Source organism: Phalacrocorax aristotelis, chromosome 3 (genome assembly GCF_949628215.1).
Source record: "Phalacrocorax aristotelis chromosome 3, bGulAri2.1, whole genome shotgun sequence".
NCBI classification, from domain to species: Eukaryota; Metazoa; Chordata; class Aves; order Suliformes; family Phalacrocoracidae; genus Phalacrocorax; species Phalacrocorax aristotelis.
The window spans coordinates 562788-578401 of record NC_134278.1 but is presented as its reverse complement, the minus strand read 5'-3'; the positions used below and the strand labels follow the sequence as shown (position 1 = coordinate 578401).

The 15614-nt window shown below is 67.5% G+C and overlaps 1 protein-coding gene across 2 annotated transcripts in view; it reads left to right on the top strand.

Annotated features, from left to right (window-relative positions):
* Positions 1 to 8041: 8041 nt before the first annotated feature.
* Positions 8042 to 15614, top strand: part of DNMT3A (DNA methyltransferase 3 alpha) — a 48351-nt gene continuing 40778 nt past the window's right edge. For both annotated transcript variants that reach the window (XM_075086342.1, XM_075086341.1), the window contains exons 1-2: positions 8042 to 8173; positions 14730 to 14961. In XM_075086342.1, the coding sequence (XP_074942443.1) occupies positions 14893 to 14961 (69 nt within the window). In that variant the 5' untranslated portion in view covers positions 8042 to 8173; positions 14730 to 14892. The remainder of the gene's footprint in view (positions 8174 to 14729; positions 14962 to 15614) is intronic.

Sequence of the window (15614 nt, the reverse complement as noted above, 5' to 3'; positions counted from 1 at the left end):
AGTGGGGGCAACGCTGGGAATACTGGGGCCAAGGCAGTGGGGACACGCGGGGTGCCGCCAGCACGGGCCACGTGGGAGCCCACCTTACAGCCCGACCTACCCCCGTGCCTGTCCCAGTGAACGAGCAGCGTAGGCAAGACCCAGCGAATGCTCTTCATACCGACTTTTCCTTTTCAGTGGGGATTTCAGAGCAAAAAGGGAAAGAAACGTTCTGTTTTCGGCGGGTAATGTTTTCCATCCCAAAATCTGTCAGCAAGAGCAGACACAAGGGTGAAACCTGACGGGTGAGAGGAGAGACGCAGGAAGCACCATGATGAAAAGCATCCCACCGCACCTGCCAGACAGACGGATGGACAGACGGGGGAACAAGCCTGCGTCACCTGCAGCCCAGATGCCCAGGGAGTTGCCAGCGCTGCTGCTTCCCCCTGCTCCAACCCAGCTGCCAGCACCCACCGCAGCGGGAAACACGGGGAAAAAACACGGATAATGGTCTGGAAGGGGAAACCCGGCCTCCCTCTCCCTCTGTCCCAGCCAGTGGTGTGGTGCAGGCGTGTTTATACCAATAATTAACACTGCCATAAGCAACACCATGTCCTCTGCTTAGCCAGAAGAAAGGCTGGTCCTAGCAAAAAGCCTGGCCTAGGCGCAGGTTAAGGAGACCCAGCTGGTCCCAGGGAAGTTTTTCTTTAGGGAAACAAGCATAAAAATATGAACCTGAGAAGGTTGTTAATTGATCATTTAGAATTATAGAATCATAGAATCATAGAATCATTCAGGTTGGAAAAGACCTCCAGGATCACCAAGTCCAACCCCCAACCCAACACCCCCAGGCCTCCCAAACCATGGCCCCAAGTGCCACGGCTGCACGGTGTTTGAACCCCCCCAGGGACGGTGACGCCCCCACCTCTCTGGGCAGCCTGTGCCAGGGCCTGACCCCTCTGGCAGGGAAGGCATTTTCCCTCACATCCAACCTAACCCTCCCCTGACGCAGCCTGGGGCCGGTTCCTCTCATCCTGTCACTGGTGACCTGGGAGCAGAGACCAGCCCCCCCCTCACTCCAGCCCCTCTCAGGCAGCTGCAGAGAGCGAGAAGGGCTCCCCTCAGCCCCCTCTTCTCCAGGCTAAACCCCCCCAGCCCCCTCAGCCGCCCCCCAGCACACTTGTGCTCCAGACCCTGCCCCAGCCCCACTGCCCTTCTCTGGACACGCTCCAGCCCCTCAAGGGCCTTCTTGTCCCGAGGGGCCCAAACCTGAGCCCAGCATTCGAGGTGGGGCCTCCCCAGGGCCGAGCACAGGGGCCCCATCCCTGCCCGGCTCCTGCTGGCCACACCAGGGCTGACACAAGCCCGGGGGCTGGTGGCCTCCTTGGCCACCCGGGCACTGCTGGCTCATGCCCAGCCGGCTGTCAGCCAGCACCCCCAGGGCCTTCTCCGCCGGGCACTTCCCAGCCCCTCTGCCCCAGGCCTGGAGCGTTGCCTGGGGTTGGTGTGACCCAAGGGCAGGACCCGGCCCTGGGCCTTGTGAAACCTCACACAACTGGCCTCAGTTTATCGATCCAGCCTGCCCAGGTCCCTCTGCAGAGCCCTCCTGCCCTCCAGCAGATCGACACTCACCCAACTTGGTGTCATCTGCACCTCACTGAGGGTGCCCTCAATCCCCTCATCCAGATCGTTGATAAAGACATTAAACAAGACTGGCCCCAACACTGAGCCCTGGGGAACCCCACTCGTGACCAGCCGCCAGCTGGGGTTAGCTCCATCACCACAACTCTCTGGGCTCGGCCATCCAGCCAGTTTTTTACCCGGCGAAGGGTCCACCCGTCCGAGCCATGAGCCGCCAGCTTCTCCAGGAGGATGCTCTGGGAGACAGCGTCACAGGCTTTGCTAAAGCCCGGGCAGACACACCCACAGCCTTTCCCTCCCCCACCAGGTGGGTCACCCTGTCATAGAAGATCAGGTTGGTCAGGCAGGACCTGCCTTTCACAAAGCCGTGCTGTCTGGGCCCAATCCCCTGGCTGACCTGCAGCTCCCTAGTGAGCTCACTCAAGATGAGCTGCTCCATGACCTTCCCCGGTACCAAGGTCAGGCTGACAGGCCTGTAGTTCTCCAGATCCTCCTTCCAGCCCTTCTGGTAGACGGGTGTCACATTGGCAAGCCTCCAGCCATCTGGGACCTCCCCTGTTAACCAGGACTGCTGGTAAATGATGGAGAGTGGCTTGGCCAGCTCCTCTGCCAGCTCCCTCAGTGGTCTCAGGTGGGTCCCATCTGGCCCCATGGACTTGTGAGTGTCCAGGTGGAGCAGCAGGTCATAAACTGCTTCCTCCTGGATGATGGGGGGTTTATTCTGCTCCCTGTCCCTGCCTTCCAGCTCCAGGGGCTGAACACCCTGGGGATAACTGATCTTTACTGTTAAAGACTGAGGCGAAGAAGGCAGTTAGTATTTCAGCCTTTTCCTCATCCTCGGTGGCAATGTTCCCCTCCACGTCCAATAGAGGATGGAGATTCTTTTTTATTCTCTTTTTGTTGTTAATATGCACGTGCTGCGTGCATTGGTGTGGATGACCTCGAGCTGAGCTATCAGTTTCACCCCCAACCCTGGCATGTTACCCCTAGGCTCCTCTCTGGTGGGCCTGGTAGGAAGATACCCTGGTGGCGCGGAGCTGAAGCGTGGTGGGACAGCCCTGCCCGGGCAGCGGGTGCAGCAGAGCCGGTGCCATGGAGCAGCCGGTGCCACGTGCAGCCCCACGCATGGTGCTCCCCGCCCCGGTTCCGCTGTGCTTGACGGTCCCCGTGGTGGCTCCCTGGGCAGCGGCACTGCCTGGGGTTCCCCCATGGCCCGGGGACGTCCCCAGCTGGGCATATGTGACGAGCAGCGCCCGGCTGCTGAGCGGTGCTGTGGGCTACTCCGGGAGACGGAGAGATGCCAGAGCTCCATGAACAAGCCCGCAGCCATACGTACCCAATGCCATACCCCCTCACGCTGTATGCGCCCACGGCCATACCCACCCACACCCACCTGTACTCTTATGCACACATATGCAGATATACGTACCTCCAGCTGTACCTACATGCAGACACTCCTATGAGCAGCCCTACCTACATACAGATGTACCTACAGACAGACCTACCTCCTGTGCGGCTGTACCTAATCAAGCCCTCGTTCCATGTGTGCACACCTCCGCTGGAGCCACACCACCGGATTTACCACGGACCCGTAACTATGGCTCTAGACCTCCACGCGTATGTGCCCACCTGGAGCCGTACCTACGGGCAGCTTCACCTCCATGCAGACGTACCCATGCCAGCCGCTCCTACGTGCAGAGATCCCCTATATTTTGGCGTACCCACCCGCAGCCGTACCCTCCACGCCAGCGCAGCGGCTCTTTGCCGCAGGCACTCGCTGCCCCTTGGAGCGGCATGGGCAGCATGCGCTGCACGGGAGCGGTGCATGCCCGGGCTGCTGCCGGGCTGGCTGCCGGCCAGGGCCGCGGGCGCAGTCACCTGCAGTGCCGCGGCACGAGGCGCGGGGAGCCGCGCGTGTGCCGGGGCGCGAGGGCGGCTGCGCCAGGGCGGGAGCACGGCTGTGCCGGCGTGCGAGGGCGGGCGTGCCGAGCAGCACTGCAATTAGGCTGGGGCTTGGGGATATGGAAAAAAAAAAAACATTCCTGCAGCGCGGCAGAATCCTCCGGAGCTAGGCGCGGGGAGCAGGAGCACACGTGCGGCAGCAGCAGCAAACCCGAGCAGGGCGCTAACGCCGGCGTCACCAGCACCCCTCGCCGTGGCAGCCATCTGGGAAAGGCCTGCCAGCCCTGGCACATCCCGCACCGTGGCCGGAGGGGGACAGCGGGATGTCCATGGAGAAGGGGATGCAGGGGGTACGGCTGGGGTCTGCCTGCCTGAGTTTGGCTGCAGGCGTGCGGTTACCGCAGCCACCACTGGTGCCGGCATCCTGAAATAGCAGCCGGCGCGGTGCAGCTGGGGAGAGCCAACTTGCGCGCGGTGGCTCAAGGCGCTGGGATGTGGCTGCTCCGGCCGGGGGGGAGCGAAGGCTCTGCGGCTCGACACGGCAGCACGCTGGAGGAGACACACTGGGAGGGAGTGATGGCAGCTGCCGTCACCACGGCACATACCGCTCCAGCAAGATCATCCCCAGATAGCAGGGCAGCCTGGGGCATATGAAGCAACTGGAGAAATGGGTTTTGCTGGGGCTGAGCTGCGGCACCATTTGCAGGGGGAGCGTGGGGAGAGTGCGGCGAGGGTCTTCACCGGCCTCCCAAGGCAGCTGCATCCTGGGGTCGGTCAGGCGCTGGGGTTTAATCAGCCGATGATAGCGTCCTGGCACACCCCCTGCCTCATGCCAGCCTGCTGGGGCTGCTCGCCCCAGGGATCCCACACACCATGCCGCTGCCGGGCCCGGGCTACGCCAGCGTGACAGGGAGCAAATCCCTAATCTCACATGCTTGGGCGATGGCACGCCGCGGCTCGCTGCACCCAAGCCTTGCTCTGGAAGCACCGCGGGGCGATGCCCAACATGGTGCTGGGGCCGCACAATCACGGACATGGCCATCGGCAGCCGGTGCTGCTGCCAACCCAGTGGGGTCAATCCCAGCCCAGCGAGCAACCGGGTGCTGGCTCAAATGCACGCGCCAGGTCCACTGCTGCCGATGCAGAGCGGGTACCGTAGGTGCTGCCGCTGGCTGTGCATGGGGAGGTACCGGCAGAAGCAGGCAGGCCATCATCTGGCAGAGCCAGGCAGCCTTTCCCGGTGGGCACCAGCCCCTTTCCAGCCCAGAGCGCCAGCACAGGCTCAAGAGCTACTGCAAGAGGCTCATGGAGCGGGAGGGAGGGAGGGAGGGACAGCCTTCCCCTGCAGCAGCAGAGACAGCCCTATTAAGTCAGGGGAATGCAACATTAATTATTATTACTAATTAATGTCTTATTTTACAGTGCCCCCATGTGCACTAGGCGCCTTCCAGCACTGAAGGCGAGCCAGGGTCCCTGCCTGGAAGGGCTCCTCTCGGGGCTGCAGCCCGGCGCAGTGGAGCACAGCGGCATGGCACGACTGGGGGCAGGAGTGGGGCTGCTGGGCGCTGCTGGGGGGTTCCCTGGGGGGGTCCATCGATGCCAGCCTGGGACCCCAGGCGCTCGTCCAGGTGGTGCCGGGGTGCTCCCTGGGGCAGGCTGACCCCCCACCAAGGTCACCCCGTCCTCAGGACCCTTCAGTGCTGGCTTTGGGGTGCGGCCCCGGTCAAACAGAGGCTTTGATGGTGCAGCCCGTGCCCAGTGTGTGCGGTGCCAGGGCAGCAGTGCAAGCATTCCCGGGTGCCCACCGAGGCTGGAGGGACCCAGCAACCTCCCCCGCAACTCCCCATGGCTCCCCAGGTCCCCCTTCCTCTATCACTGACCCACGGCTCTTCTGAGGTCTCTTGCCCCTCATAGCCCAGCTCTAAGCCCCCAACCTCTGGGTGCTTCTCCACAGGCCCAGAGCAGAGCCCATCTCCCCTCTGAGCTGCTGCCAACGAGCGGGTCAGCCCTGGCAGTGCCCGGCTCTCCAGTCCCTCCCCAGCACCCACAGCACTGCCGGTGGCACAGGAACCTGAATCAGCCCCCGGGAAACCTCAGGTGTGATTACAAGTCACGACACTCCGACATCCTAATTGCCAAGTCCTTTTATTCATCAGCTGCTTTCCAAACCTTCACGGTGTGTCCATGCCCATCACTGGGCTTTGAGCCTCTCAAGGCAAACACCTCACAGGGGAAAGTGCCCCAAGGATGCTCCGGTCCCTGCTTGGCCCTGGAATCCCCCTGGCAGCCCCTGGCTGGGAGAGGAATGGGGGGGCGGCCTCCATCCAGGCCCCCCAAGCGTAGGGCGGGCATGGGGTGCCCAGACAGTGGAAGCTGCCAGAGACATCCCAGCAGTGCCCAGCACCAGGGGACCGAGGGGGCATGGCTGGCACGAGTGTGGGGAGAAGGGATGGGGCCAGAGGTGCCCTGATCTGGGCAGAGGGTTGTGAGACTGGCCCTGGGTGGGAGCACTGGGCTTGCTGCGGGGGCACTGAGGGCGGGCACAGGGGGGCACCGCCACAGGGCACCGCTGGGAATCACTGCATGGCACAGCTTGGCACGGCTCAGCACCACACAGCACAGCTTGGCACAGCTCAGCACCACACGGCACAGCTTGGCACAGCTCTGCGCAGCTCGGCACAGCTTGGCCCAGCTCTGCGCTGCTCAGCACTGCATGGCACAGCTTGGCACAGCTCTGCTCTGCTCGGCACAGCTTGGTACGGCTCAGCACCGCACAGCACAGCATGGCATGGCTCAGCACTGCACTTCACAGCTTGGCATGGCTCTGCACTGCATGGCACAGCTCAGCACTGCATGGCACAGCTTGGCACAGCTCAGCACACTTGGCACACGTTGGCACAGCTCGGCACAGCTTGGCACGGCTCTGCACTGCACGGCACAGCTCAGCACCGCTCAGCACAACTTGGCCCGGCTCAGCACTGCACGGCTGGCTCCACACGGCACAGCTCGGCTCAGCACTGCGGCACACAGCTGGTGTGCCTTGGCACAGCAGTGCGTGACTTGGCACTGCACAACTCCACTCGGTGCTGCATGGCACAGCTTGGCACAGTACTGCTCCCGTTGGTGCTGCAAACCACTGTCTGGCCCTGCATGGCCTGGTATGACACGAGACCGCTTCGCTCAGCAATGGTCTTTATCGCGTGGCCTTGCATGGCACGGCTCAGCTTGGCACGCAATGGCTCGGCACTGCACGGCCGGCTCGGCGCTGCACAGCAAGGCTTGGAACTGCTTGGCACAGCATGGCACTGTTCAGCACAGGCTGGCACCGCTTGGACCCACCCCATGCCACCAACATGGTTCAGAGATGCTGGGCTCAACCCAGCTCAGGGTGGCTTTGGCCCAGCCCTGCATGGGATTGCTGGGCTTGGCTCAGCTTGGCCCAGCCCAGCTTAGCCCACAAGACATGGCGCAGCTCAGTTTGGCTTGGCTTGACCTGGTCCAGCGCACTTTGGCTCGCTGTGCTCTGGCCTGGCTTGGAACCTGCATTGGCTTGACCCAGTCTGGCCCAGCCTGGCTCAGCTCAGCTCAGCTTGGCATTGCATCACCCAGCCTGGCTTGTCTGGGCTCAGCTTGGCCCAGACTGGCCTGGTGTGGCTTGATACCACACAGCCCTTGGCTATGCTTGGCTTGGCCCAGTCTGGCTTGGCTCAGCACAGCATGGTCTGGCTTGGCACAGCACGGCATGGTTCGTCTTGGCAAGGCACGGCATTGCTCAGCACAGGCTGGCACTGCTTGGATCCACCCCATGCCACCCAACGTGGTTCAGAGATGCTGGGCTCAACCCAGCTCAGGGTGGCTTTGGCCCAGCACTGCATGGGATTGCTGGGCTTGACTCAGTTTGGCGCAGCCCAGCTTGGCCCGGCCGAGTTTATCCCAGCAAGACATGGCGCAGCTCGGCTTGGCTCAGCTTGGCCCAGCCCAGCTTAGCCCAGCAAGACATGGCGCAGCTCGGTTAGGCTTGGCTTGGCCTGGTCCAGCGCACTTTGGCTCGCCGTGCTCTGGCCTGGCTTGGAACCTGCATTGGCTTGACCCAGTCTGGTCCAGTCTGGTTCAGCTCGGCACCGCATCACCCAGCCTGGCTTGGCTTGTCTCAGCTTGGCCCAGTCCAGCCTGGCTTGGTGTGATACCACACAGCCCACGGCTATGCTTGGCTCAGCCCAGCCTGGCTTGGCTCAGCATGACATGGTCTGGCTTGGCACAGCACGCCACGGCTTGGCTTGGCACGTCATGGCACGGCTCGGCTTGGCACGGCACGGCACAGCTTAGCCGAGCTCGGCAAGGACCAGCATCGCCCGGGCCGGCCCTGCCCAGCTGAGCCCGAGCACCCTGGCCCGGCCCACCCCGACACCGCCCGCGGCCGTTTGGGCCCGGCTCGGCTGGGCCCGGCCCGGCGGGTCAGGACTGGGCTCGGCTCGGCTTGGCCCGGCGGGCGCTAGGACCGCGCGGCGGGCGGGCGGGCGGCGCGGCTCGGTGCTGCAGTGGAGGCGGCGGCGCTGCGGGAGGAGGCCTCGCCGGGCAGCGCAGCGGCGGCGGCGGCGGCGGCTCGGCACGGCTCGGCTCGGCACGGCGCGCCGGGCCCGCACCGGCCCAGGTAACGGCCCCGCGGCGGGGCGGAGCGCGGGTGGCCCCCGCGGACCCCCGGGACGGGGCACCCCCCCACACCCCCCGGGCCTCGGGAGGACTCGGCTCGGTTCGGCACCGCTCGGCTCGGTTCGGCGCCGCTCGGCTCGCTTCGGTTCCATTCGGCTCGGTTCGGCTCCGTTCGGCTGGGCTCGGCTCGGTTCGGCTCCACCCGACCCGCAGAGCCGGGCGGGCGGCCCGCACCCCCCGCCGACACCCCCCGCCCCGGTGTCCGTCCGCCCGCCCGTGTGTCCGTGTGTCCCCCCACACACACACACGCACCCCGGGACGGGTTGGGGGGGGGGTGTCGCGGCGGCGGGCGGGGGCTGCGGCGGGGCCGGGCCGGGGGGGGCGCAGCGCCGAGCAGGAAAACATGGCAGCGGCCGGGCCGCCACCCGCCGGGCCGGGCCCGCCTCGCCCCCCCGCCCCGCTCCGCTCCGCGCCCGGCCCCGGCGCCCCCGCTCCGGCCGGGCCCGGCCCCGCGCGGCGGAGAGGGGGACGCGGCGGCGGCGGCGCGGCCCGGTGGGCCCCGCCGTGTCCTTGAGCGCCGCGGCGGGCGGCTGAAGGGCAGCGGGGCCCCGCGCCCCGCTCCGGGGGTGTCACCGCCGTGTGTGTGCCCCCCGAGCCCCAGCGCATCGCCTGGCACCGCGGACCCTCGCGGCGGGACCCCCGCCGGGCCCGGAAAACCGGGGGGTGCCCCCCGCCCGCGCCTCGCTGCGGGACCCCCGCACCCCCCGGCGCCCCGCGGGCAGCAAGGCTTGCGGAGCCGGGGGCACCGGGGCTGCCCTCCCCCGCCCCGGGGAGAGGGGATGGGGCTCACGGAGCCTGCGGAAAGTTTTTTATTTTTTCCACCGTTTTTGCAGCCCCAAAAAACCCGATAATCCCCCACCGCCGGGAGGGAGAAGAGCCGCAGCCCCGGGCGGGGAGGGGGCGGCGCGGGGCAGAGGCCTGGCAGGGTGCTCGGCGCTGCCTGGCCCGCTGCCTGCCCGCTCCCGGGCTCCCCCGGCTCCCCCGGCCCCGGCGGGGACGCGGCTGGGCTGCCCACTCGCTCCCCCCCTTTCCCCTCTCTTTATTTTTTCCCTTCCCCCCCCCCCCATCATTTTTGGGTGTTCGTGTGCGCGAACCTGTGGGCAAATGAAATTTTCCTCTTCGCTCAGTTCCTCTTTCTTTATTTCTTCCCTTTGTGTGACGTAGACGGTGTCACCACGGGATTGGCGTTCGGTGCTTGCATTGCTGCACCGAGTGCGCGGTGGCAGGAGCCGGACGCGACGGCGGGCGCCCGCCGTCCTGCTCGGCCGTGCCGGTGGCTCCCCTTCGCCTGCCCCGATGGGGAGACCCGGACAGGGAGACCTGAACCAGCCCCGAGCGAATCCCTCGAAGCCGGTGGACGCGTGGAGCCGGAGGGGAGTGGATGTTGTCGTAGCCGGCGGCTGCTCCCGGCAGCTCCCGCGCCTGCACTGGCCTTTCGTGCTGAGTCAGCTCGAAACTTCGTAGCGGGAGCTTCTTTTCGTTGCACGCAGTGCCCGCCGCCTCTCGAGGAAAGGCAGGATGCCGGTGCCCGCGCCGCTCACCGCCTGGCGAGGCCGCAGCCCAGGCGTTTCACCGGCTGCCTATACGACCGCCGCGCTGCCGGGCACGGGTGATGTCCGTGCCTGACGTCCAGCAGCAGCCGCTGCTTCGCCCCCGCTTTCGCTGCCGCGGAGCCGCAGGGCTGTGCCGGGGCGGCCGCTCGGGGCCCTTCAGGTGGTGGTTTTCGTGCGGGTATTTTTAGGACTGCACATCTGCGCGTCCCTGCCTGACGCCTTCCCACGGGTTCTGCCCTGCCTGCGACGCTGCCTGCCTGCCGCCGGGGCCCGTAAGTGAGCGTGCGGCACCCTGCAGCACCCGGAGGGAAAAGCGTGTGGGCTTGCCAGGTAACCGCCGGCACGCATGTGCGTGTGCCCAGGACATGCGTGTGCCAGGTGCACACGTGCCCTGGCGGCTCCGGCTCCACGGGAGGGGCCAGCGGCGTTTGGGTGTGCGGTTTCGCAGGGATGGCGATGTTGTCTTGCTCTCTGCTTTGCCTCAGGAACCCGCTCGCCCTCGAGGCCGCGCGTCGGTTTGGGCTTTCAACGCCGGCGAAACTGCGGAGCGGGACTCGCGCAGGTGCCACCATCGCGGCACGGAGAGGCGACTTGTGGGGCCGCGCCGGGCAAACTCGCCTAACCTGGCAGCCGGGGTCAGGAGGGGCATCGAGCCGAGCCGCTGTCCCGCTTCCCCACCGCACTCCAGCCGCGGGGCTCGGCACGCGTGGGAACGCGCCGCCGCCGGTTGGGCCTGTTCCCGCGGTTAACCGCCCTTCCCGGTTCAAAGCCCGTACCCGATTGCCAGCTTGAATTGCCCCGGCTCCCCGCTCTGTTCCCAGCCCTGCTCCCTGAGGGTTTCCGTGGGGCTCTGCCCGCAGAGGCACTCGCTTACCATAATCACATCATCTCCTGGCTTGTTTTTTCCCCTGATAAGCTGAGCGCATCAAGCTCCCTGGTGCTCCGCTGCGAGGCATTCCCGGAGCTCTAGGAGCTCAGCCACGGCTCCTTCATGAACCCTGCCGGCTTTGCACCGTCCCGCCTGCGAAACGGCACCATGTCCCAGCGCTGGGGTCTCCCACACGCGTGACCGTCCCACGGGCAGGTCCATCTGACCCTGGCCCTTGCTAGTGCTCCTGCGTTGCGGGATCTGGCTCTGGGGCTGCAGCTTGTGGTTCTGTTTGCCCGTGGCACGGCTTAGCAGCGTGGGGCCGCGCATCGCTCCCCGGGGCGCAGGGTCGTGCGGTGCATCGCTCCCTGGGGCGCAGCATGGGGCCGGTTCGGTGGTGCCAGTCAACCTGGGGTTCCCCCTCTGCCCCTGGTCTGGTTTTGGGAGCGGTGGGCACCTGCTGGCAGCGCCTCGTCCCATCAGAACCCCGGTGGGACCCGGCAGCGGCTCCCGGGCGGCTGCGGCGAGGGCAGGAGCCCACTGCACGTGCGACCGGGCAGGCGGCTGCTTCCCTGCCCGCCACGTGCACCCCCGAGCAGCGTGGCCAAATATTTTGCTCGTAAGTTATAATTACGGGGGATGAGGTCAACACTTTGCCTGTGATCGTGGTTTCGGCGTAACCATCTGTCGGAGGTGATTGCAGGGGAGCTGCCCCCGCTCGGCTAAATTTTGGGGCCCAGGGGATGAACCTCCCCCCCCGCCCCGTCCCCGGTTGCCCCTGCCAGCAGCACCCACGCTGCGGGGGGGCTGTGGGTGGGGGGGAGCGCCCCACCGTGAGTCAGGGGTGGGGGGCGCAGGGGGTGGGGGGTGACTCACGGCCGCGGCTCCCATCCCCTCTGAGTCAATCCTGAACTTCTTCCCCGGCGCTGGGAGGGAGGAGGAGGAGGAGGAGGAGGAGGAGGAGCACGGCTGCCCGGGGGTGGCGGTGACTCAAAGTGACAACAACAATAATAATACGCTGCGGCACTTGTCACGGGAGAGGCGTTTGGACGGGGTCCCTCGTGCGTCCCCACCGCCTTTGGATGAGGGACCCCGTCCAACGCCGGTGGGTGTCACCGCGCCAGGGGGTGCTGCACGCAGGGTCACGTTAGGACGGGGGGGGGGGCTGCGGTGAAGGTGTCACCCGCCACCGGCGTGGGGGGCTGTCGGGGACCCCGCTCACCATCACCTAAAATGGCCGTTTGGGTTTCTGCGGGTTCCCGGCTGCGGCATGGCAACAGCGGGCGCCGGCAAGGTCCCTAAATATAAAAAAGGCGGGTTTTTTTGGTTGGTTTTTTTTTTTTTTTGACAACGCCGCGTGTCTCATCCATCCATCGCAGGTAACCTACTTTGAAACGCCTCTGCCGTGCGGCGAGCGTGACTCGCCGGGGCCCTGCCGTGCGGGAGCGGCACGGCGCGGGTTGAGGCTGCCGGTTCCCCCGCTCGCCGTCAGCCGTAAGGTCAGCCCGAGCGGTTAAATAGGGAGGCAGGAGGGAACGCGGTGAGTCCCTCCCCGCGCTTCGGCGGCGAGCGCCCGGGCGAGGGTCTGTTCCCCCCCGCCACCGCCAAGCCACCACATTGGTGAGGGGATGCCCCGGCGCTGCGGGAGGAGGGTCTCGGCGGCCTAGCGTGGGGGCACGGCGCCACAGCCCCCCGTCCCGTTCCATCCTGCCGTGGTGGGCGAGCCTCGGCCCGGTAAGAGCGCGGGGGAGCGGGGCCGGTGCCAGGGGCAGCGGTGGTACCCGCACATACCCTCGTGGCCGGGCCACGCTCGCCCCACGGTGCCGGCGGTGGGGCTGGGGGAGCGGGAGGCAGCCGGTGCCGCCGGCTTCTCCCCGTCTTTGTTCGGCGGCCGCCGGCCCGGGGCTGCCGCGGGGTTTGTACGCAGCCCAACTATTTTTAGTGCGTTTGGAGACCATGTTTGCTGGAAGCGAATCAAAGCCCACGAGCTGGCCCTTCGGCAGCGCCAAGCGGGGCGGCTCGCAGCCGTGCGCTTCCCGGGCACCGGGGATGCTGAGGAGGGCTCACCTGCACCCCGGAGCTACCAGGGGGGACCCCGGTGCCGTGGGGCTGGGGGCAGCTGAGACATTTTCTAGGGCCGTGCAGGCAGGCACCAGCGGCAGCGCTGCAGGTCGGTGCAGGCAGGGACCCGCCGGGCAGTGGGAGCCGGGGACACCGGCACCCCACAGCGCCTTTGGGCACGGGCGGGCCCCCCGGGGGGGGGCTGGGGTACCTCTGCTGTGGGGGTGCCTGGGTGCAGCCGGGGTGTCCCCGGTGATTCCCAGCAGCACGTGTCCTACCGTGCCCGCAGCCGGGGCTTTGCCAAGGCCCAGCACGGCGGGGAGCGGGGCTGGGGGCTCTGGGGGATGCGGGCAGAGCATGGGGCACCGGCGCCGGGCCCGCGAGCAGCACCCCAGGGATGCAGCTCAGAGGGAGGGACGTGGGACCAGGGTGCCACGCTGTGCTGTGCCAAACGGCATGCCACGCTGTGCCAAACCGTGTGCCATGGTGCTGGTGGCACGGTGGCTGTGAGGTGGGTGCCCAAAGCCGTGGTGTGTGGGTGCTCAGGGTGCTCGGTGCCAGCCGCAGCCCCTTGCCAGGAGGGACAGGCACAGGCAGGCCCTGCGTGGCAGAGGGCTGGTGGGGACAGGGCCTCCCCCCGGGGGCTCCCCGGGCTGGCAAGGGTGGGGGACGGGGAAGCCCTTCCCTGACTCCCACCAGCTGACACGGGGCTGTGCATGGAGGGGCGGCAGCCTGCACCCCCAGCCCACAGCCCATACTCCCATCCTGCATCCTGCACCCCCATCCCACAACCCCATCCTGCACCCCCAGGTCCCATCCTGCACCCAGCACCCCCAGCCAGCATCCTACACCTGCATCCCACACCCCGGCTTGCACCCCCAGCTTGCACACTGCACCCCTGCACCCGGCCCTGCAATCCCACCCCCCCTGCCTGCACCCCCTGCCCACGTCCCGTCCCAGCCCTGCCTGCAAGAGGGGCCATGCTGGGGGAGCCAGGGCAGGGATGGCCGAACTCCCACCCATCTCCCGCTCTCCGGCCCCCCTGGCCCATCACCCTGCGCCCCCGGGGGTCCCCGTGCATGCGGCGGTGCTGTTGCAGGGCCGGGGGGAGGCTGCAGCTCCGGTGGGGGCCCCCCGCGCCCCCCCGCCCCGCAGGCAGCCCCGTGCTGCAGGCAGCCGTAGGGACGGGAGGAACGTGTTGGGTTTTGAGTTTCTGTTCCTTGCAGCAGCGGCCCTGCCCGCCCGGCAGCCCCCCACCCCGCCGGCTGGGAACGGGCTGCGGCTGGAAAGCTCTAGAAACAAATTGCAGCTCCGGTGCCAAAGGCAACAGCAGCCTCGGCCATGGCTAATGCAGGCAGCGTTTGCCATAGCAACAGGTGCTGGGGCTGACGCCTCCTCCGCAGCCCCGCGGGGCCCTGCCTGCACCCCACACCGTGCACCCCGCACCGTGCACCCCGCAGAATGCACCCCTCACCCTGCAGAATGCACCGCGCACCGTGCACCCGGCAGAATGCATCCTGCACCCCGCACCGTGCACCCTGCAGGCTGTACCCCACGCCGTGCGCTCCACGCTGTGCAACACACACCCTGCACCCCACAGTGGGCGCCCCGCACCCCGCGCTGTGCACCCTGTGTTGTGCAGCTCACGCTGTGTTCTGGGCACCCCGTGCTGTGCATTGTGCACCCCCCACACACCCACCTGCACCCCGCGCTGCTGCAGCCAGCGCTGTGCACCCTGTGCCACGCACCAGGCCCCGCTCACCACACACTGTGCACCCCACGCTGCTGCAGCCAGCACCGGGCGCCATGCACCGGGCACCCCACACCATGCACCCCGCAGCCAGCGCGGGCCAGGGCTTGGCCACTTCTGGGGCCGGTGTGGGGGACAACAGCCCAGCCCAGCCCGGCTGAGTCAAGGTTGTGGCGTGTTAATAATTGCCGGGGAACGGGGCGCGGTGCGGGGGGCGGCGGGGCCGCTGCTCCCCCCTCATCCCGGCCCTCTCTGCTTCCCGCAGGGGCAGGAGGATCCAGGCAGGCGGCGGGACGCAGGGGCTGGCCGCTGCGGTGGGCGACGGCTCCCGGACCCCCTCCTCGGCGCAGAGAGCCGGAGCGCGGCGGCGGGGTCCGCTTTGGTGCTGAAGAGGCGACGGTCCCAGGCGCCCGCCCTCGCTCCCCACCATGCCGTCCAGCGGGACCCTCGACGCCAGCAGCCCCGCTCCGAACCGCGAGGCGCTCGACACGCACAAGGTAGGGTCTCGCCGCGGCTCTGCCGCCTCTCGGCAGGTGGGGGGCTGCTGGGGGGGACCCGCTCGCACCACGGCCATCCCCATCACTGGGCTCCTGCCGGTGCTGAGGGGGCAGTGGGCTCCAAGGGTCCAGCTCGCTCCTGGCCAATGCTGGCTGGCAGGCGTGCAGGAAAAGGGGGTGCAGGGCCCCCTCTGCCGCATGCTGGCCCCGCTCCCCCCTCGCTGCGGTGGGGAGTGCGGAGCTGGGCGGGGGGAGCCCTGAGCCGCGGCTGGGATTAGCATGGATTGAGCTATTCCTGGCGGTGGGGGAGCACGGGGAGGGGACGGGGAAGCGGAGACCTGCTGTCACCTCCCGGTAGCTGCCAGGGCTGGGGCAAGCCTGCCTGCGGGGAGGGGGCTGCCGTGATGGCAGAGAGCACAGGGTTGGGGGGCATCCCCAAGGCTGGGGGCTGCCCCGGCTCCGGGGCTGGGTGGGTGGCGATGGGGTGGGTGGTGAGTGCGTGTCCTGGGCTGTGGGAGGGGTGGGAGGGGGATGTTGGGCGTGCATTGAGAGGTGGCCCCATGGCGTCGCCACTGTCAGGCTCGAGCCCTCCTGCCATTCCTGCTCCCTCCTCGTGGGGGTCCCACCTGCTGTGGGGGTCGGGAGTCCCTGCG